The 21,368-nt window shown below is 37.3% G+C and overlaps 2 protein-coding genes across 3 annotated transcripts; one reads left to right on the plus strand and one right to left on the minus strand.

The window, feature by feature from the left end:
- Positions 1-1,184: 1,184 nt before the first annotated feature.
- On the minus strand, positions 1,185-11,751 carry LOC135608451 (F-box protein At4g02733-like). The gene is made up of 13 exons (XM_065101350.1): positions 11,332-11,751; positions 9,601-9,776; positions 7,072-7,266; positions 6,884-6,994; positions 3,727-3,812; positions 3,529-3,650; positions 3,131-3,195; positions 2,950-3,022; positions 2,776-2,838; positions 2,598-2,662; positions 2,443-2,517; positions 2,071-2,325; positions 1,185-1,462 (listed from the first exon to the last, which is right to left on the minus strand). Exons 1-12 carry the CDS (start codon positions 11,665-11,667, stop codon positions 2,121-2,123), a joined length of 1,572 nt encoding a protein of 523 aa, XP_064957422.1. The 5' UTR covers positions 11,668-11,751; the 3' UTR covers positions 1,185-1,462; positions 2,071-2,120.
- A 625-nt stretch (positions 11,752-12,376) lies between these two features.
- Positions 12,377-20,557, plus strand: LOC135608452 (vacuole membrane protein KMS1-like). 2 transcript variants are annotated; one of them, XM_065101352.1, is made up of 8 exons: positions 12,377-12,716; positions 14,667-14,878; positions 15,119-15,197; positions 16,350-16,655; positions 19,118-19,275; positions 19,475-19,591; positions 19,852-20,037; positions 20,164-20,557. In XM_065101352.1, exons 1-8 carry the CDS (start codon positions 12,653-12,655, stop codon positions 20,323-20,325), a joined length of 1,284 nt encoding a protein of 427 aa, XP_064957424.1. In that variant the 5' UTR covers positions 12,377-12,652; the 3' UTR covers positions 20,326-20,557. The 2 variants fall into 2 exon arrangements, with proteins under 2 accessions (XP_064957424.1, XP_064957425.1); XM_065101353.1 differs by having other exon boundaries at positions 12,509-12,716; positions 14,652-14,878.
- The last annotated feature ends 811 nt before the right edge of the window (positions 20,558-21,368 follow it).

Genomic DNA, 21,368 nt, shown 5'->3' on the forward strand with positions numbered 1-21,368 from the left:
CGTCGCTTTTCTCATCTATAACAACCACTCGCAACCCCTAGTAGTATTGTTGTTCGTCACCATCGACGTCGTCCATCATCAATTGAAACCTTGAAATTATTTTTTTATCATTTATTTTCATGTTTCTGTTGGTAAGGTCAACGACGTCATGGTAAATAGACCTAGATACTTCATTTTCGTAATTATAAAGATGCAAATACAACTTTTTAAAATACCGAGATCAAAATGCTAAAGGTAGCTAACTATATGGGCTAATCTATAATTAGCAAAGATGATTCAACAGCATATTAAGACAATTTAAAGGGTGCGATGAGTTTTGGCGATTCAAACCAAGACATGTACCTATTTGAAGCATACCTTAGGAGCTTTTGACCGTAGAACACATTTGAAGATCCAATGAACTACCATTCATTTATTGGGATGTGTTTGATAACATATTTAAAATGTACATTGAGAGCACATTTAAAGGGTGTGTTTGATGATACATTTGAAATGTCCAATGCATATTTGAGATGTGATTTAATGTTTGATATTTTTTTTAAGTTACATATGGCTTGGATACTACAATACAAATGCTCATATTTGATAGTACCTCAAGATGACATTGGCATTTCAATATCAATTCTTAAAATATCCTATAACATTATCTAAAATTATAAAATTATCAACATAATAGAGTAAGAAACTAACATGATTTATTTCTTCTATAATGTAAAATTTTATTTATTTTATTTTAAAATTATTTATATAATTATATATATATATATATATATATATATATATATATATATATATATATATATATATATCATATGAATTTTGTATATGATTACATACATTCATTTTACATATTTATTTAATAATATAAAAAAATAAATTTACATTTGAATAAATATTTAAAATATTAAAAAGATAAATTTATCACATAATATTTAATAAACTTTTAATATATAATTTTATCAAGCAACACTCGGGTCAATGCATATTTAAAATATAATTTTTTATTTATTATCCATCAAACATTCAAAGCATGTCATAATTACATATTCACTCGAACTACCTTCTTTAAATATATATTAAAAATATAAATATATTCTCAAGTGCAGCCGATGAGCTCAACAAAGACAGAAGTGAGACTGCAAGAACACTACTTTTTTGTCCAACTCAAAAGCTTCAAAGGATCCTTGGAGGAATATAATACCGTCACTGCCTTGAAATTGATTTAAGAGAGGCTCTCGATAAAGATGCAACAGATACATAACCGTGTTATCAAATGGCATGACAAAGATAGTATCTAACATTCTTAAAAATCAACCTTATTCAGGTTACCAAGAACTTTACAGCGATGAATATTGCAATGAGGTGCAGATCTCCGAACCAAAATCCATGACACCGGCTTCCTGTATTCATTCACCAATAACTGCTTTCAATGTCCCATGTCTCCGTGAATGCAAGCGTGAACCTAATTGCAAAGTAGAGATATCAGGTCATTCTAAACCTAATTGCAAAGGAACAGTGAATTGCCAAGATTAAATGCTCAAGAAAATTAAAGGCGTCACCTATGATTCACTCATTTTGACAGTTTCGTTCTTTTCCTGAAGGAAAGATCTAATGATTGCAGAGCAAAGACCAGACTAAGAAGAGATAGTTCAAGTTAACCCACTAACAAGCACAGGCTTAAACATTACAGGTAATCTTGTAGAACTAGTACCCATCCATGTCTTGGAACATACAGATGTGATCAATATATACATCTTAACAGCTTATGTTTTGCATAAATTGATCCTTCCCCATATCACCTTTTACACTGGGCTACCTTTTAGATTATCTTGCATTAGCTGCCTAATCACCTGGGTAATCAAGACCTAAGGGTAAACCAACGGCAGCATAAATCTTGATGATATTCACTTTCGATGACAGAGCTGATAAAACTAAAGGTTTAAATCTTGATGATATTCACTTTCGATGACAGAGCTGATAAAACTAAATGTTTAGCGTGTAATCTTTTGCTCTATTCAGAGCCACTTGTATACTAATCCAAGAATTAGGAGGATACGTGTAGATCCATACCTCTTGTATGGCTAATGCTGCGTCGGTGTCCTTAGCCATCTTCCATTTCACTAAAGGAACTCCAACTCGTCAAAGATATCCTCGTCGTACGGAAAGTTCAGATCAGGGACGTCCTCATTCCCACTGCCCTGATCACTGCTATAGCTATTTTCAGATGAATTTGTCAAATATGAATCAAATGCTAGATTATACAACATTAAGGAGCTTGTTCCACTGCTTATTTCACTGTCGGCGATGAGATCAATATCAATCAAGCTGCAATATTACAAGGAAATAGCATAGAACAAAGACTTCAGTAAGCAATTCATTATAAATGGTATGTGCAAATATATAAAGTATGCCATGAAATAATAGAGAGGGAAAGAGAGAGACCTCCCTTCCAGGGGAAACTTCACTAGCAAACATAATTCAGGTCTTTGTTTCAAAACTTGTGATATTAGCTGTGTACTGCAACATGAAGCGAAAGGACTTTAGCTTCACTAAAGGTTAGGATTTCTAAAAAAGTAATATCAGCATAACTCTGTTACCATGGATTATAGCATCGATAGTTCCAGTCATTCTCAGCAGAAAGGCCATCTTTATTTGAAATATCCTGCTCAGATCAAGCACAAAGTAGTCGTCAACTTACCAAATGAAGACTTTCAAGCTGACAGGAATCCTGTTCTAGTCTAGGCAAAAACCAAATGATATGCCACATTTATCTACCAAATATCTGAGGAGTTTGAAGTCACCAGCAAGCATAGCTGAGAATAGATGTGACACTTCAACCTACATAAATCATAAATATAAAGCACCACACTTTCATCAGATTGGAATAAACTGAAAAGAACCGAAACTTAGTTATTGAGAGTGAGTAATATGGCATTCCGAACTACTCACTTCTTTAAGATGCAAACAATCACGTAAGATCAAAACCTCCAATGGATGAGCATTTGTGCCACCACTAAGGTTCCTGAATGACCAAAGTTGTGAAAAACAGCTGAGACAAAGGCAAGATAAAGCATATGCACAAAACAAAAGAACAAAAGCCCAAAATGTAATATTTTTTTTAAAAAAAAACCTCAAGAAGGTCCCTGTAATTGAATAAGACGTTGAAAAATCAACAAATTTGAGGTGGCGGGATCCCTGTAGAAGCAAAAAATACTTCAAAAAAGAATCCTGAATTTTATGCTTCCATTATGTAGAGGACAACAATTTGCAAGATCTTACATTCAAGATAAAGATATTTATTGTAGCAAGCCAGAGAACATCATAAAATAATTATATCCATGTCTGTGATAATTTAACATGAAAAACTCTAAATAAATAATTTTTTGAGTAGGTCCAGACTACGAATTTGTTCAAGTTTCTGAAAAACTTGACAGAGATACAAGAAGAATGTAAAGTACAAAAAGAAACTTAAAGCCCATGCATAAAAAAGATTAATGCCTTCACTAAAAGAAAAAAAAGGAGAACTACCTTCACCAGTATACGGACTTTGTGATCATGTAGCTTAAACCCCCTTAGAGCAAGTGAGACTATATTGGGACAGCCATTTACCAGATCAATGCAAGTTGCCGAGTTCAAACTATCATCTCTCCCTAAAAGACATAGTCAAACATGTTGGAGGAGAATAAGAGAGAAGGATAAAGTGCAGCAAAGAAAAGTATAGCACACCAGTATCAGAGGACTCAAACAGCAAACGCTCTATACAGTGACAATTTGAGCTGACAGCATCCAATGTTCGCTTGAGTTCAACATGTCTGTTGATATAGGTATGTTAAGAATATCTTTCCAACTGTGATTCCAGATAACATATAATGAATGCTGGAATCTCGCTAAAACTGATCATATGAGCCCAAAGTCGACATGTTCCACAAGCTTACCTTATGGAGGAAGAGATACAGACAATTTCTAGAATAAATGATTGCCTACAAGCCTAGAACATTGGATGTATCATGCATGCAGTATACATGTGTACATCGTTGTTCATCAAGAAAGCATATTCATGTCCTCATGTCTATCTCTATTTACATATTCTCCATGCAAAGCTTTGCATGATTTCCATTTCACGGGCGTTTATTGTCTAATGCAAATAACCTAAAGCAGTCAGCATCCTCAATATCTCCTTTAATTATCTTAAGTTTTGCAAAGGAGTTGGATTGGCATGGTTTCCAGCACAAAATATGCAAAGCAATAAACTCAAGATATAATTTAGTAAATTAAATTTACCATAATATGGTCGATGACCTAATGAAATTGCAGATCACAAACAATGACAAAAAAATCTATGCCCAATATTATATAAATCTAATATGAACCTAAGGTAACTCTCACATTGAAATTATAAGAAAATGAATACAAACATAAGCACTTGCAATATAGCACGATGAGTGGTTTGTGCATTCAACCCTATCAGAGGTATCATTGTATGCACGGCGTCATGATTGTCATGTAACATTCAAAAGATGTTGGAAAAAAAAGGAACATTCGAAAGATGCAACCTTCATGCTTGAGTCAATCTGGCTGAGTGCGAGTTTCTTTTTATAATCCAAGCTACTGGAGGATAAAAGCCTTGAGTTTGACAGACCATCTGATTATTCATGTTGAACTTCTGTCCTTAGCAAAGTCTGATTTTTTTTTCTTTTGGTGCAATCTAGTGATTTAAAAAGCGCTAAGCGCCAAGGTCCAAAAACGCCCGAGCGAAGCGAGACGCTAAAATATAAAAATATATAATATAATTAATAAAATAATTATTTAAAATTTTAAATAAAAATATGCTATTAAATTAAGAAAATCTATTAACAGTATTAAAAATTAATCATTTCAAATAAACTTAATATTAACAGTATACTGTATACTGAGCCTGCTGACTGAGAAACGAGGTAGCAGCGGTGTGCGGCGAGCAATGGCAGCAGCAGCGGCAGCGGGAAAGGGAGCGGGAGCGACGAGCAGCGGGAGGCGCGAGCGGCGACAGAGGCAGCGTTTGCGAGCAGCGGCAACTGGAGCAGGAGCGGCGAGCAACGGGAGGCACGAGTGGCGACAGAGGCAGCGTTTGCGAGCAGCGACAGTGGCGAGCGACGACAGGAGCGACGAGCAACGGGAGGCGCGAGTGGCGACAGAGGCAGCGTTTGCGAGCAGCGACAGCAGCGACAACGGCAGCGTTTGCGAGCAGTGACAGCGGCGAGCGGCGAGATCGGGATCGGGAGTGGTAGCGGCAGTGGGTTAGGGTTGGGTAAGGGTTATATCGGTTTGGTTGGTTCGATTAAACCAACTAACCAACTGAACCAGGACCGAACCAGACCTAAAATCTTGGTTCGGTCGCCTTGGTTTACCCAGGCGTTTGCCCGAAGCGCCCAGCGCCTGGGCTCGGGCGAGCGCCTAGGCGGTGCCTGTTTGAAGTGCGCCGCCTGGGAGATTAGCGAGGCGCTCGGGCCTCGCCTTGCCTCGCCCGAGCGCCTAGGCGAGCGCCTGAGCGCCTTTTTCAATCACTGGTGCAATCTAATGCATCCCCTTGAAATCAATACTTTTTCTTGAAATTTTAGACCAATTGTGTCAAGTGACACACAAATCCAAGCATATGAAGCAAATGCATACTCATCTCCAAGGAGCCACTGCCTTTTTTTTAAATGTTGTTGGTTAGGCATATCAAACTCAGGAAGCAGGGAATCAAAAGTTTTTTATATTAGTATTATCATAATAATCTAGAGCATATTAAGGTTGCTTCCAACACAAATCCAAGGAGAGGAGGTGAAATCTTAACAGAAACTAGGTCCAGACCCCTCCAAGTAGAACGGTTTACCTCTAAACAAACATCGTGGTGGTTAGTAATGCTGTCATACTGGAATGGAAGGAGCAAACATAAAAAAAGAACAGATATAGTTTGGTTCTCAGTTCTTTGACTTGGTCAACTTGCCACAATCAAAGAAGTCCAAGATACAATGTTTTTCAGATTTGAAACTTAACAAATTCTGAAACTGGATATCAGACATGATGAGAATGTAGATTTGGAACTTAACAAATGTTGAAACTGGATCTCAGACATGAAGTATGTAGATTTCAGCTGCTATCTTTAGGAAATACTTCTGAGAAAATGTTCAAATCTGTGTATGATGTAGGGTTCCAAAACAATAGGTTTAAATTGGTGCTATACACCAAATATATCATAGTGCTTACACTACAACAGATATCGGACAGTACTACACACAGACCAGCTTTAGTGCATACCTTAGTTGATATAAAAGCTGACTAATTATGTGAATTGACCAAGCATCCATAAGTTTTGAAATTTCTAGAAAGTCTGGAAAAGCCTGCACTATAAATGATGCTGAATAGTTAAAATTAGATGACTGATCTTATGTATTAGAAGAAAATATTAAGCAATGAAAGGAATGAGGGTATTCATTCTTTTCTTTAGCATTATAAGTGCCTTATTCTTTGATATCCTGGGTATTGTCATTAAACAAGTCTTTAATTACATAATTAAAACAGTGATTTCCTTTTGACAGAGCAAACATTTTATATATATATATATATATATATATATATATATATATATATATATATGTATGTATATACATATATATATATATACATATACATATGTATGTATGTATATACATATACATATATATGTATATGTATATATATGTATATACATATATACATATATATATATCCAACAGTAAACGCAACAAAATTAAGCTGAATTTTTCTTTTCAACCATCCCCTACCCAAGAGTGAACAGAATCACAATTTAAAATAGGGCAGCAAGAATCAAAATGACAAATTAATTCATGACTGTCACAGTTTGACTTAAATGGCTATTACTTACAGGCCAACAACTTCAAGATCAAGCAGATATGGGCAGGCAGATAACGCTGTGCAAAGTGCAGAATTGTCCATCTTGTCAATGTTATACAGGTGCAGGCTCCTCAGGAGAGTCCTTCAAACATAAAAGTTCAGAAATTATGACAAATGAACAGATAAAAAGAAGCTAAACAACTAAGCTCAAATCCTTACCCTGCAGCACCACCATCCACACTTAAAGCCAGAAGACAAGACCTTGTAAGAAGAGATGTCTCCCTTCCTTGCCTTGGTCTCTTTTGACTCCATGAAAGACCAGATGTATCCATAGGATTTCTAGTGGAATAGGACAATGGTCTACAAAGTTCTGTTGCTGAAGCTGGACTAGGCCGAATCCCAAGCTTGAGTGATCTGATTTAGAAAAATTAGTACGAATGCCAATTTTAGAACAGAAATATAGATGTAGAATATGAATATATTGTTGACACATATCTTATTGCAGACGTGGGAAAGAATCAATACAAGGAATAGAGAAATAAAGTTTGATAAATGCTTCAAAATTAATTTACATGTTTGATATATAACTAACAGAAGCAGCAACGTGCCAAGCTCTAAAAGACTTAATGTTGGACACACAGCACCCATTTCTCCAAAATCAGAGACTAAAATCCTGGTATAAGCAGCTAATCTTCACCAGAAAAAAGTTGCAAAAAATTTTGTGTCTAGGCACAAGAAAGATAAAGAAGAGTCATAGAAATGAAAGCAACATGGGAAGTTGCAATGACAGCTGCAAACCATATTCATCTGAGAATTTTGTGAGAGAAGTAGCAGGTATAGATAATTCTACAAGATGCCCTGAATATCCAATTAGATAATGTCAATTAAATCTTAAATAAAAACCCAAATATACATCAGATAAGCAAGTCCTTACACCAACCAGTTAACATGAAAAAGAAAAAAAATCACAACTTAACATTCGTAATGGATATATTTGGTTTTCAACAAAAACAATAACAAATGATTATTTAATACAAAGGTGATCTAATGCAGCAAACGGTGATCCAAATATACATCAAATAAGCGAGGCCTCACACAAACAGTTAACATGCAAAAAAATTGCAACTTAGCATTCACAATAAATATATCTGGTTTTAAAAAAACAATAACAAAAACAAGGATTTGATACAAAGGTGATCTAATGCTGTAAACAACACTGAAAATTCCCAAAAAAAATGGTTAAACAAAACTAAGAAATTAAATAGCATTTACGTGATACAGAAGATTCAAATCAGGATGAATTAAATAGCTTGTGGCTTGTTTTCTTCCTTATAGTTCTCGATATTTATTCAGAGAAATTCAATGTTTGCATACAGCACTTGGTTCCACTATGAATGTGAATCTATCTACAAGTGTAAAAGTAGAGACTGAAATGCAACCCAAAGTAACAAAACCTTCAATATGGACTTCCTTGTTAACAATGCACATGAAACTACTATAAAAAGAAAAGCTAAGTCAACAAAAGACTATTTCTTGCTAGTACTATGTCATTCATAGCTTGTGCACAATCAATATATTTTAAGCTGTGTAGCAGATATTTTGATCAAGATTATATCCAAGCTTTAAAATATTGCCCGTATCAACCAACCGTATTTATCAGGTCGGCCACCAACTAGAATGAAGACTAGATGATTCTGCCTGGTTCAAACTGATACCACCTGGTAAATTAATGGTAGCCAAACTTACCGGGGCACTAAATAGGGTACCAAATTGTTCCAGAGTCCAGATGATAAGTTCAATATCCAATTCCTACACCATTTTTTAAAAAACTATCACTACCTTTTCTTTTTCTTTCTTTTTGTTTTTTCTCTTTCTCTCATGCACTCTCTCTTCCCCCCTCCTCTGCCTTCTACTACTACTCGTCTATGCCATGTTGCTGCCACTTCCTTGTCTGAGTCGCCACCTAATCCTCCTACTAGTATGCCTCTTCCTTCTTCACCACATCTTCTCCTCCTCCCTTGCCAGTTCAATTTTTTGCTTCCTTCACCTTCAGTGCCTTTTCCTCCTCCTCTGTCAGTTCTCCTATTTCTCCCCTCTTCTCTGTCATACCAACCCATACCAACACTTGGTACGTCAACACATACTGGTACCTTACTGGGCAAATAATATTGGCACCAACACAAAATTCTAATCCATAATTATAACCGAGTAAAAACATACTGAAACTTTTTTCACCACCAATGGTAACAATTTTCAAGCAATATGGCATCAATTTGAAGAGTATCAGGAAGCTATAATATTAAACCATCAGTAGTAGCATGCAAAGTAGAATGACCAGAATGATAAGTATCAGGTTCACATGCAGAGCACCATCTAAGTTACACAAATAGTTTGACAAATGCACTCTAGAATATATTATGACCACTAAATCGACAGCAAACAATTCATAGCTAAAACCCCGCAGACATCAAACATCGGTATCTGACACAAGAAAATTAGGTCATGTACCAACTCAAAAGATACCTGGTTCTGAAACAGAACATTTCAATCGTTAAGCAGTTTAGTTATTTTGTTTAGTGAAAAGTAAGAACAGCAGCCAATGAGCCAATCTAAGAATCAGATCAAAGACACGACAGCATATCATAATTTAGGCCCACAAGAATACTACTAATGGCCATTGTTTGAAAAGAAAGAAAATTATTATTTTTTTAATTGAATGGCATTTAATACAAGGAAGAAAGATCTTACTGAAGATTTTTTCCTGCTCGTTGTATCATTGTAGAGACAACTGTGTTATTAACCTTTGGCACTTCAGCTGTTAAGTCAATATTTGCATAGCACATTGGATCTGTTGCACACTTGTTGAACATTGAACAAGTAGCTGCAGCATGGCAAAGACTCTGCGTATCTAGCTTGGAGAATACCTTCAGAACACCATAATGAATGAAGTATGCTGTCAATAAGATGCTATCAAAACACTAAAGCAACAAGAGAGAAGGAAGATGATTTTGGTGGATTAAGATAATCTAGTGAAAGGTACAACCCATATTGCATGTTGACACTAAATGAATAGAATAATTAGACCAGATAGCTGACAAATAGAAAGGAACAAATATAAGAAAAATTAATCTAGGCAAACATCAAAATATCAAGAACATGAAGTAGAAAAGCAGATGCCTCTCAAATGCAAAAGACAACATATAAGTACACAGCAGCTGTATGCAATTCTAAAGAGAGCCAGTCTGGTCAGGTATTCCCATCAATGGTGAACAATGACAGTAGACAGACTTTTCACAAGCAAATATGCTTATGATGATGGAAAACCTCTCCTCTTCTTTTTCCCTCTTTCTACATCTCATTTTTTCCCATTGATGTGCTATTGAAGATTGCAAACATCAAATCAGACAGGCAACAAGACCAGATAAAAATAACTAAATGGATGAAAGCTATTCTTATCAGTGGCCCATGAATCCAGGACAACAGCAAGAGGCAACAAAGTGGAGCTACTGAGATTATAGGGAACAAGATGAGAAATTAGGATCAGGGTTGACAAATATTCTGATCTAAAGTAGTGAGAGAAGCATAGTTTAGTTTTCCAGAGCCTCCCAAAGACCCTGCTTATAATGTTTTCTGCACTAACACATGTTGCATTACATTTTCTGTCCTAAGGATCCCCTACAAAGAGAATATCTATATAACTTTGTTCCTTGGGCATCATCGGCTAAATCCATGGAGAGAACCTATGAACATGCTCAAGTGGGTTGCTTGAATCTTACCCTCCCTAAATTTTGGTAGTAAAAATCTTCCACGGGTTATCCTTTATATAAGCTCATAGCACATAAAAAATTAAAAGTGCCGGGCATGCCAGAATTGGAACATACTATTTGTCTAGTCCACTAACTTTCCTGCCTACAAAAACATATGAAGCCCCTAGTAAGACTAAAAGCTTGTCTATTTCCAGAGTAGAGATTGGAGTGATTGGCCAGAATTGCCTATTTTAAGGATACAAACCATGTGGTCAAACTAAAGAGGTTACTTGAATACCTAGAGGTTACTAAAGAGGATACATCCACTCCTCATCTCATTAATACTATTTCTAATGATCGTTTGTTCACCAACTTAATGGCTTCCAAAAGCACATCAGCCAGATCAAGAAATTCTCTCTCCAAGTGGAGCTCAATATACATGAACTAGAAGACGATACACCTAATCCTTGAACAATGATCTCTACCTAAAGATAAATTAAGGTGAGACCAGAAAAGAGTGACTTCGCCAATTCGAAAACTCGTCCTCTTTGAACATCGTCCTTACACTTTGCTAAATGATTTCCACTTTCTTCAATCAGTCTACTATCTCCATCAATCCATCCAACCACGGACGCAAGCTTACCATCACATCAACGCAAGTAACGAAGAACAGAATGGATCCTTCCGAAGCATAACAACGACTACAGATCAATGGAGAGGGGGAAGCGATTACTTTGATGGTGAGATCGGAAGCGAGGGGCCAGGAAGAGAAGTTGTGCTTGGACGCGCGCCGCCGGGCGGATCTCCTGGCGGCCTCCAGGAGGGCCGATCCAGCCTCCATGGCGCCCTCGATCAACCGATCCTTATCCGACTCCAGAAGCCTCGAGTCGAGAAGGCTCTCGAGGGAGAGCTCGAGGGCGACGGAGGGGTCCGGGAGGGCGAGAAGCGCCTCCAGGACTCGATCCATCGCCATGGGGCCGGACGGGACCCTAGAGGGGCTCGAGGAGGCGTCGAAGGTGGAGGAAGGATCGGCGGAGGGGCAGGGACGCTTGGGGACGACGGGATCCATCACGGATGGGCGGCGGAGGCGGGGAAGGACGACATCGGAGCCGGGAATCGGGGAAATGCGGTGGGAAGGGGCCCTTTTCCTTTTGTTTCGTGTACAGATTGGCCACAGCCGCGAGTGAAGCACGTCGCGTCGCACCGATCGAAACGGATCCTCCTCGCAGCGAATGACACGTGTGCGATGGTGAGGTGGGCAATCGGTGGCTCCCACAACAAGATTTGCCCTGGTGCCAATGGTGTTGATAGATCACCTGTCCCGACGGAACACGAAAGACACTTTACTCTCCCAGGAAAACCCATAATGACGCAACGAATGACGTCATCTCTCATCTCACGGAGCAAAGGAAAAAAGTGTGCTCCCTGCCTCAGCCAAGAAAGGTGAGCACCGGCTGTGGCTGATGCGATGGGGAATCCGTCCTGTAAAGTGTTTAGTGGGTCTACGCGGATGATCCGAATCCGAACCTAACTATCAAGAAACCGAATTTTCCTAACCCGAATCCGATTCAGGGACCAATTTATTCCATGGTGTCAATCGGGTTCACGGGCGAACCGGGTTATGTTGTACCCGGCCCCATTTCTTCTAGAACAATCTTTTTGCCCATTATTTCTTATACTATTAGATCACACAACCAATTACGATAATTTAATATTTTTAGTTATATTTCGATTAAAGGTTCTTTTATATAATTCTTTAAATGCGGAGCTCCAAAAAAGTATCCGACTTCATCGCGAGCATCTGTCATGAAAGAGGGAAACCTTAGGGTGGATCTCACAGCCGTCTCCTTGCTTGTTCCAATCTCCGACGCTTTCTTGGGGTTCCTTCTTGCTGCTGCTCTCCCTAATTTGCACGCTTGCGGGCGGATCGACTCTCCAATCCGATAAGGGGAAATCTCGACTTGGGAGGCCGTCTCCGTTCTCGTGTTTGGGGGGGATCGAGGAGCTTGGCGGTGAGATTGACGAGCTCCTGGCTTTATCCGCGTTGGGCCAAAATGGCTTCCGGGGAGGCGGCCGCCGCTCATCGATCGCCCGAAGAGCTCGAGACGTTGATCTCAGGTGAGTGGCGGGATCTTTCCAATGCAAGGATCTTCTATGTGACGAGATCTGATGTCAGATCTATGGTTATTTCCCTTCCTATTGTTCTCTTCTTTACGTTTGATCGTTTGGCGTTTATTTATTTCCAATATTGTTGTTTATCTTTTAGAAACAAACTTTTATTTGTTATATCCGGAACGATATTTAGGGTTTGAAAGGTGGAGATGTATTGTTTTCCATGAAGCACATAGTAAGGCTCTCAATTTCAGATATCAAAAGAACATTCTCCGACTCGTGTGGTTTGTTTTATTATTTGGATCGGGAAAAACTCTTGACGCCAATGAAATGGTCCCAAAGTGAAACGCTGATGTTTTTAGCATAGCTCAGTCATGCAAGTTTCCATTGGACTACAGGGTTTGAAAAATGACTATTGGATACGGTGAAATGAGAAATCACATAGATGTACAGAAAGGCGTACGGGCTCGAACTAGATCTTGTAGTAATATATAGTATTTGTCTTATTTTTTGGGGAACAGAATATAAAAATATTAATTATCAAACCAAAATTCGAGACCAAATTTGTGTATAATACGCCACCTACAAGCCTCCTTGTTTGGAGGATAGGGAAAATGCCCTTGTTCAATCAAAAAATGTTTTGAAGAAGCCTTTGTTGCTGCAACTTTGTGATATATCTTCTTCCCAGTTTGGTTGATAAGCTTAGTGATCATACCAAAGTAAATTGCCAATGTTATTATTTTTGTGAAGAGGAACTAATCGTTTCTCAATATAACCGTTCTGACAAGAGAAATATAGATTTATGAAGTTATATACCCTTGGAGCCAATATTATATTTTCCATGATGGAAGTATGAAATTAACAATGTCTTGAGCCTTTGCTTATTTAACTTCTGCTGGGCCCTAGATGGGAGTTGATCACGAATCTTGAAGCAATTTAACCTAAAGCAATTTACGGATTTGAGGGTAAGTATCAGAATCAATTGATGGATTAGACTCATTCCATATGGGTCATGACAAGTGGTATTAGATTATTTTTACTCTTGATGCATGGCTCAAACTGGTACTAACATATATCCTAATCAAACTATGGATTCAATGAGGGGATAAGGCACCGAGGATGGTATGAGATGATTAAGGCTTTGTCCTTTAACCTGATAGATCTCCATATTTTTGCTACATCATGCATGGAACTTACAAATTCATTGTTTTTCTTCTTTTAACCACTGCATTATTCCATGCTCCAGCTTGCAATCATCCCGGCATAAAAAGGTGCTTGAGCTTATGTATTTTGCATGAATGCCTGTTTAATATAGTCTTTATTTCCAATAAAGGTGTATCCAATCAATTTTTGGTATATGTTCTCCTAGTTATCTGTTGTTTCATTTTTTTTTATTAATCATTAGGTTATTCTTGGTAGATGATATATTGACCCAATTTGAGTAAAATTGATGTTTATGCATCCTATTTTAAAGAAAAATTGTGATGTGGAAGTTTTTATGTCATTGGATATCGAGTATTAGAAGACTAAATGCCTCTCATTAGATAGGTTGTTATGGCTTATGAGATGATAAATTTTCTACAACACGAGTCTTACGCCACAACTTTTAAGTATTTGAAATCCTACATTAAATCAATTGGGGCTAGATATATGTCAAACCATATTGGTAATAGATATATGCCATAATATTTACGTATATATGTCATGGATAATGGGGTCTGACCGTTACATTTTCTTCTTTTTCGTTTTTTCACAATTATAATTCAAAATTTCTTGTTGCTTCAGAAAAATTATGTATGGATTATTGATGAGATGCAATAATGTAGATATCTTTAACCATTATGTGTGACTAAGAAATAATTGTGCAGAATCTTCAGATAAAAAAATCAAGTGAAATTTATGTGGCTCTTAGATATTTCCTGCTTATTGTCTGAGTTCTAGAATTTTCTTCTGCAGAACTTCAGAAGAAGCATCAGATGGATTTACTCAATTTGACATTGACAACTCAGCCATTCAAGACTTTGCAGTTTTTCATTTTTGCTACATTGCAATATCTAAGACGATCACTTGTATATATTTTGGCAAAAGGTGGCTGGATTTTAGTCTTGTCCTTGCCAGTATTTGCTGTTGGGCTTCTCCTTTTCAGTGTTGATGGACCTCACGAGAAGGTGATCACCTCATCACTTTTTATATTTTCATACAGTCTATATATTAATGTCACTCTTTATTCAAATAATTTGCTATTGGATGCTTTTTTGTTGTAATTTAGCATGATAAGATTGTCTAGCATGAATCTATTAGAAGATATGATAAATTTGTTTTGTAGCACTTGCTTAATTCTAACTAATACTTTTCAATTGTTCCTTCTAAAATTTTTTTGTTAACTTTGTTTACTGTCATGCTTGCAGCATATTCAGGAGTTCATCCACTATACAAAATTTAGCTTGTGGTGGGTGGCACTTGGAGTAGCATCATCAATCGGGCTGGGTAGGTGTACTTTGCAATTGGGAGTCTGTTACTACTTGCTGATTTTTGGAAAATTCTATTCTCAGATGAACTAGCTGACACGAAAAACCCCATACTGTCCTTGTTACTTTTACTCTTGTCTTCAAATATTTTGTTCATTTTGTGTTGCATTACTTTCAGAAATCTTTTGGCAGCAACATAGCCTAATCCTGCTGTCTTTGTGGCTACTACTACTATTATTAATATATTTTATTATTTAATTGCCTTTAACTTTGAAGGTAGTTTATTTTCAGGAATTAAACATCAGAAGTGACTCATAAAATACCTAACCCTTAGCAGTAACAACTGTTATTACATCCAACCATGAAGTCTGAACACATTGTTTTTTTTATGCTTGTCTCTTTTCAGAGGTCTAGCATGATTGAGACATTTGTATCAGCATATCCACACCAATATGTCTATTGTGGTCTAGTTCATAAATATTCACTAGGTCTGTTTATACTAGGTCATGCAAATTTGTTTATTTGTGTTGGACTATATCTAATGAAATGTGTTGCTAGGTTCTTTTTTAAAAATATTTTAGATGACAAAACATTTATGCTCTAAAAGTATTCTTTCAAATAGAAAAGATGAACACTTTACCTATTTCATAACAGTAGATGAGGAATTCTGATGTAATTATTAATTCAAAATGATATGGGATCACATATTTTGTTCTGGTGGGATTATGGTAACTAACCATAGGCAATATTGTATGTTGTGATTATGGTAACTATAGACAATATATGAAAGTCTGTGTTTCTTATAATGTTTACATTTGATCTTCTTGATTTATGCATTCATAAATTTGGTTATTCTTAATAAATAATATTTATGTAGGTAGTCAGCTTTTTTTTTCTCAGTATGCATGCAAGCAAACTTGACACTCTGCCGGTGCATCTGTTTATGCATTAGGCATGTATACATTTGCTTTCATATGGAGTATCTGGTATGGCATATTGAACTAACCTACACTTCTTGCAACGAATGGTATATATTACAAATGGTGGTTTCATCATATTTATCTAAGCGCAGAACATTTACAATCTTGTTCACTAAAATCCAAATTCAATACTGCCATCATTTTTAAAGTTGTTTCGAAAAATATAACAAGCCTATGTTGCTTTTCTACAGGGTCTGGCTTGCACACGTTTGTTCTCTATTTGGGTCCTCATATTGCTTTTTTCACAATAAAAGCCATGAAATGTGGTCGAGTTGATTTGAAGGCTGCACCATATGATACCATACAGTTAAAAATGAGTCCTTCATGGCTTGAGAAGGACTGTTCAGAGTTTGGACCTCCAGTTTTTCCACCTTTACCTGGTTCTTTGGTTAGGGTTCCTCTTAGCAGTATACTCCCTCAGGTTCAGCTTGAAGCCATTCTTTGGGGATTGGGTACTGCCCTCGGGGAGCTTCCTCCTTATTTCATTGCAAGAGCAGGTAACTTGTTGCATATGCAGTTCCATTATGCAATTGGTTAACATAATTTAGTCAGGTCATCTTTCTGATGTTGCTTGCTAACACTCCAGATTGAGCCCAAATGTTTTGAACTGCTACTATTCACTTTCAGAGACAAAGTTGCATGAACCACACGGAGTTGTTCTTTCTTAATCTCATTGAAGGATTTCTATTTGTTTCCTCTTTTTGGCTTTTCTAAATTTGATAATATGTGTCTATTCTGCTTAGTTTATGTTTCTAACTTAACTCCACAATAAATTCAGGATAAGTAGAGCTTCCTCTATGTTAGCTCACTTAGATAATTAGCCTTTAACACATCAAATTCTCGCCAATTAAGATGTTCCATAGTGATTTATAGCTGCTTATTTGCCATCAGAATTCCAGTCTAAGATACTGTTACTACTGCATTCTTTGAAAAGTGGGTAATTTGCAACCATAGAATGGTTGTGGGGAAGCAAGGAATCGAATGGGCTACCTTCAGTTATTTCATGGGTGAATATGTTTGATAGACCATGATAATTTGATTTGTTCCATAATTTTTTCTATTGGAGACTTTGATATTCATACCAAGGTATCAAATACCAATATAGGTTGCTATTTAACAGTCCAATAGCCAATTGGGACACAAATCAGATGGTTTCTCATGATTGTCTATTATGAACTATGTTGTTCAGTAAGCTCAACACATTGAGCTTGCTAGACAGGACAAGTTCAAAATAGGGTAGGAAGCCTGGTAAGCTAATCGTATCGATTTATGAGGCATTAAATATATTGGTACAGTTCAGTATTGAAAAGGAAGCTTACCATCTAAGATCTATATTTTTTTTTATCTTTTAATTAGTGTTTTTAAAAGCAGTGGACGCCAAGGTCACAAAACGCTCGAGGCGCTAGGTACTTGCCTAGGCACCCACCCGATGCTCCATAATATTAAAATATAAAAAAATATTACGATTGATAAATATGATCATAAAATTGAAAATGCCACTTCAAAATGAAAACATATGAAGTAACTGGTGGAGTAAAGAGGGAACTGAGAAGATGAGTAACCGGCAAGCAACTACGTAGGAAAGTGGGGAATGGAGAGGGCGACGAATGAAGCTACAGATGAAGGCAACAACAATAGAGGAAGCTATGGCCTAAGGCAGTGGCGATGAAGAAAGCTATGGACAAAGGCGACGTCGGCGAAGGAAGTTGCGAACAAAGGCAACAGCAAAGGAAGCTATAAACGAAGGCGGTGGCGGCGAAATGAAATTGCGGACAAAGGTGGTGGCGATGAACGAAGTTGCAGACGAAGGCGACAACAATGTACATAGGGTTTCTCTTTGAAGACAAACTGGGTCAAGGGTTGGGGGGGGTTTGGGGGGAAGTTTTGTGTTAGGTAGATTAGTTGGTTTGATTGAACTAACTTGCCTGTTCAATTGAATCGAGCACGAATCTAGACCCATCTTCACTCAAGCGCTCACTTGAGGCACCTAATGCCTAGGCTCAGGTTAGTGCTTGGTGGTGCTTCAACGAAATGCCTCGCTCGGAGGTTTTGCCAGGTGCTTGGTCCTCGTCTCGTCTCGCTCGAGTGCTTAGGCGAGCACCTATCGCCTTTTGAAAACATTGCTTCTAATAGTTGTATTTTTGTATTCCCTTGCCTTTGTGTTCTCTCTTTCTCGCCTAGTCGTTTACCCTCTCTTCTCCATGAACTGTACCAGGCAATAAGTTTGTTGCGCATTATCTATAATATCTTTTTCTATTTTAATGATTACATTGACAGTAGTATTTTCTTTTCGATTGCATAACCCTCATGCTCTCTCTTCTCTCTTTCTCACACGCACACACACACTCTCTCTCTCTCTCTTATGATGCTTCTCTCTGCTATCGTAGCTTCTTCTGCCTCCTCTTCATTACTATGTCGTTGTCACCATCTCCACTACGTCCTCTTCCTTGCTATGTCGTTGCCGTAAGATACTTAAGATGAAATCTCAAAAGTAAAGGTACCTTAGCGAGATATCTAGTCGGTTTTAATTTTTAAATACCAATATGATATCAGTATAAAAGGGTATACCTAGTACACGAGACTTCCACCATTGTGAGATCTGGGGAAGGCCAATGATATCTGTATGCCAATTTATTTCATGGAATAAAATCATAATAATAATGAACTGTATATGTATGAGTATCAAGCTATATAGTTTGATGTAGATAAGTCTTGATCCGACTGGTAAAATATCGATCGTTATGTATTGATCCGACTGGTAAAGTTTCGGTTGTTATTCTCACCAAATGTTGTATTTTGGATCATCATTTTGTTCTATACTTTTATTTGATACTTGCAAGGAGATTTCACACACTTTTTTACTGATTTGTTTTTTTCTGCATGGTTGTGGTTGTGTTATATCCAATCTTTGGTCAGTGCTTTCATGTTAAACCCATTCTAACACAAAAAAGTTTTGCAGCACGCTTGTCAGGAAATAAAGTGGGCGCTGTGGAAGAACTAGATGCTGCTTCATCAAAACAAGATGGATTTTTATCTTTTTATTTAAAGAAAATCAAGCGCTGGCTTCTTTCTCACTCACAACATCTTAACTTCTTTACAATATTAGTACTTGCTTCGGTTAGTGTTAATTTCTCCCTGGTAGCACTTGTTCTTTTGATGAATGTTCACCTAACTGACAGTCATGAATTTAGTTTCTTTTAAGCCTCTGGTCTTCCTGTGAATTCCATTAGGAATAACTGCTTTTTTCATCTCATTGCTGCTTAACTCATATTCCATTTAAAAATTTGTTCTCTATATGTGAACGTTGTTACCTTAGGTGCCAAACCCGCTGTTTGATCTTGCTGGTATCCTTTGTGGACAATTTGGAATTCCTTTTTGGAAGTTCTTCCTAGCAACCTTGACTGGAAAGGCGATAATAAAGGCACACATACAGGTGATAAGTTGGCTCTTGATTATTTTTGAACCTATATTATTCCTTTATAATAGTTTTTGATACTTAATGTATTTTTGGTGGCTTTATAATTCTAGGACCATATGAATTCCCCTGTTTTTTTTTTTAATACTTTTGTATGAGTTGAATATCAAGATGTATTCTACTACCTTAATCACCTAATTATGAATACAGCAGAATCCTAAAAGTTGAGATTGCAGTGATCCTAAATGATAGCACAGCTGTCCATTTTGTTGTTGCAGACAGTTTCCATCATCTCTTTGTGCAATAACCAACTCCTGGAATGGATGGAAAAAGAGCTAATATGGGTGTTTGGCTTCATCCCTGGCTTCTCTTCTGTCCTGCCCAACCTAGTTACGAAACTGCACATGGCTCAAGAGAAGTATTTATCAGCATCGGTTCCTGGATCAACTCTCTCAGATGGAATGGTAGGCTAATTTAATATTCGGAGCCATCGAATTTCAACTTCACCTGTTGTGCATTTATTTCACATTGTCACATCCATTTCTCCACGAAGTTAGGTGGTTTTTTTCTGAATAATTTTTGTTATGTAGGCGAAGCGTTGGAATCTGTCCTTCAGTTTGATATGGAATACCGTGATATGGCTTATGCTCATAAACTTCTTTGCAAAGATAGTAGCTGCTACCGCACAAAGATATCTCAAGAAACAGCAAGACTTGGAACTGACCAGAGTCAAGCAAATGACAATCACTTGATACCGTCGACACATCGAAAAAAAAAAAATCATTAGATAGGTTCATTGATTTCCATTACTACCCACGGCCAAGGAAAACATAGTCCTTTAAACTCCTGTACAGTTAACAAGCATGGCTATTAGTGGTCCGAGGGCAGCCGCCCCATTTGCTACTGCCTTCGTTTGGGATAAGTTTCGACAATCTATTACTTTCTCTAAAGGCCTAGTTGTTTACACTGATGCTTTTTCTTCCAGTCCTAGCCCCCACTGCCACATATGGAAATGCGAGAGTGATTGCAGATACTTCATGAGATTATGATCAATATCAATGCCAGTGTGGTCTGCCCGTGGAGCAAAACGAAGAATTTGCATGGCTCATATAAAAATAAGTCCTCTAGTCAGATACGAGTTTGTATTTTTTATATTTTAGGAGCTTACCAAGTCCGAATTTCTATCATTATCATTCCTGATATAAAGTAGAGAGTCGATTGGTTTTAATTTTCTTCGATTACTTAGTGCTATTTGACTTTCTTAAACCACACTCCGGTTCCTTTTTAGCTAGTTCAGTTTAAAGGTGTCCTCTCAGTCAAGCGATACATTTTACTTGAGTTTCAAATGGATTTGAGTAAACAAAATATTTGAATTAGATTGCAATTTGGGTTCATGAACTTGGATAGTTAATCATATTTGTCTTCATATTAGATAAAAGTCATATGTACTCTGTTAAATTCTGATGATAACGGATGAAATTTATATTAGGTACTCGTGATTACCGAATAGGTTTAGATATTTTTTAATTCGTTATGGGATGACTTTAGACAAAGGGAGTAGGTTGATTGACAATTTTAGGCAAAACTTGGGCGGGTAAAGCTTTTAAAGTTCGATGGTGGACGATGTTGGTGGTGGCGAATGACGGCATCGTTAGCACTCCTTACTCTTATCGCGACTCCACCTGCCTTCGACGTAATTGCTTAACCACCTTCGATGATGATAATATTTACTCTTATCGCGACTCCACCTACCTTCGACGTAGTTTTCGAGTGGGGGGATGGTGCACTCCTCATG

The sequence above is a fragment of the Musa acuminata genome, chromosome BXJ2-3 (assembly GCF_036884655.1).
Source record: "Musa acuminata AAA Group cultivar baxijiao chromosome BXJ2-3, Cavendish_Baxijiao_AAA, whole genome shotgun sequence".
Classification (NCBI taxonomy): Eukaryota; Viridiplantae; Streptophyta; class Magnoliopsida; order Zingiberales; family Musaceae; genus Musa; species Musa acuminata.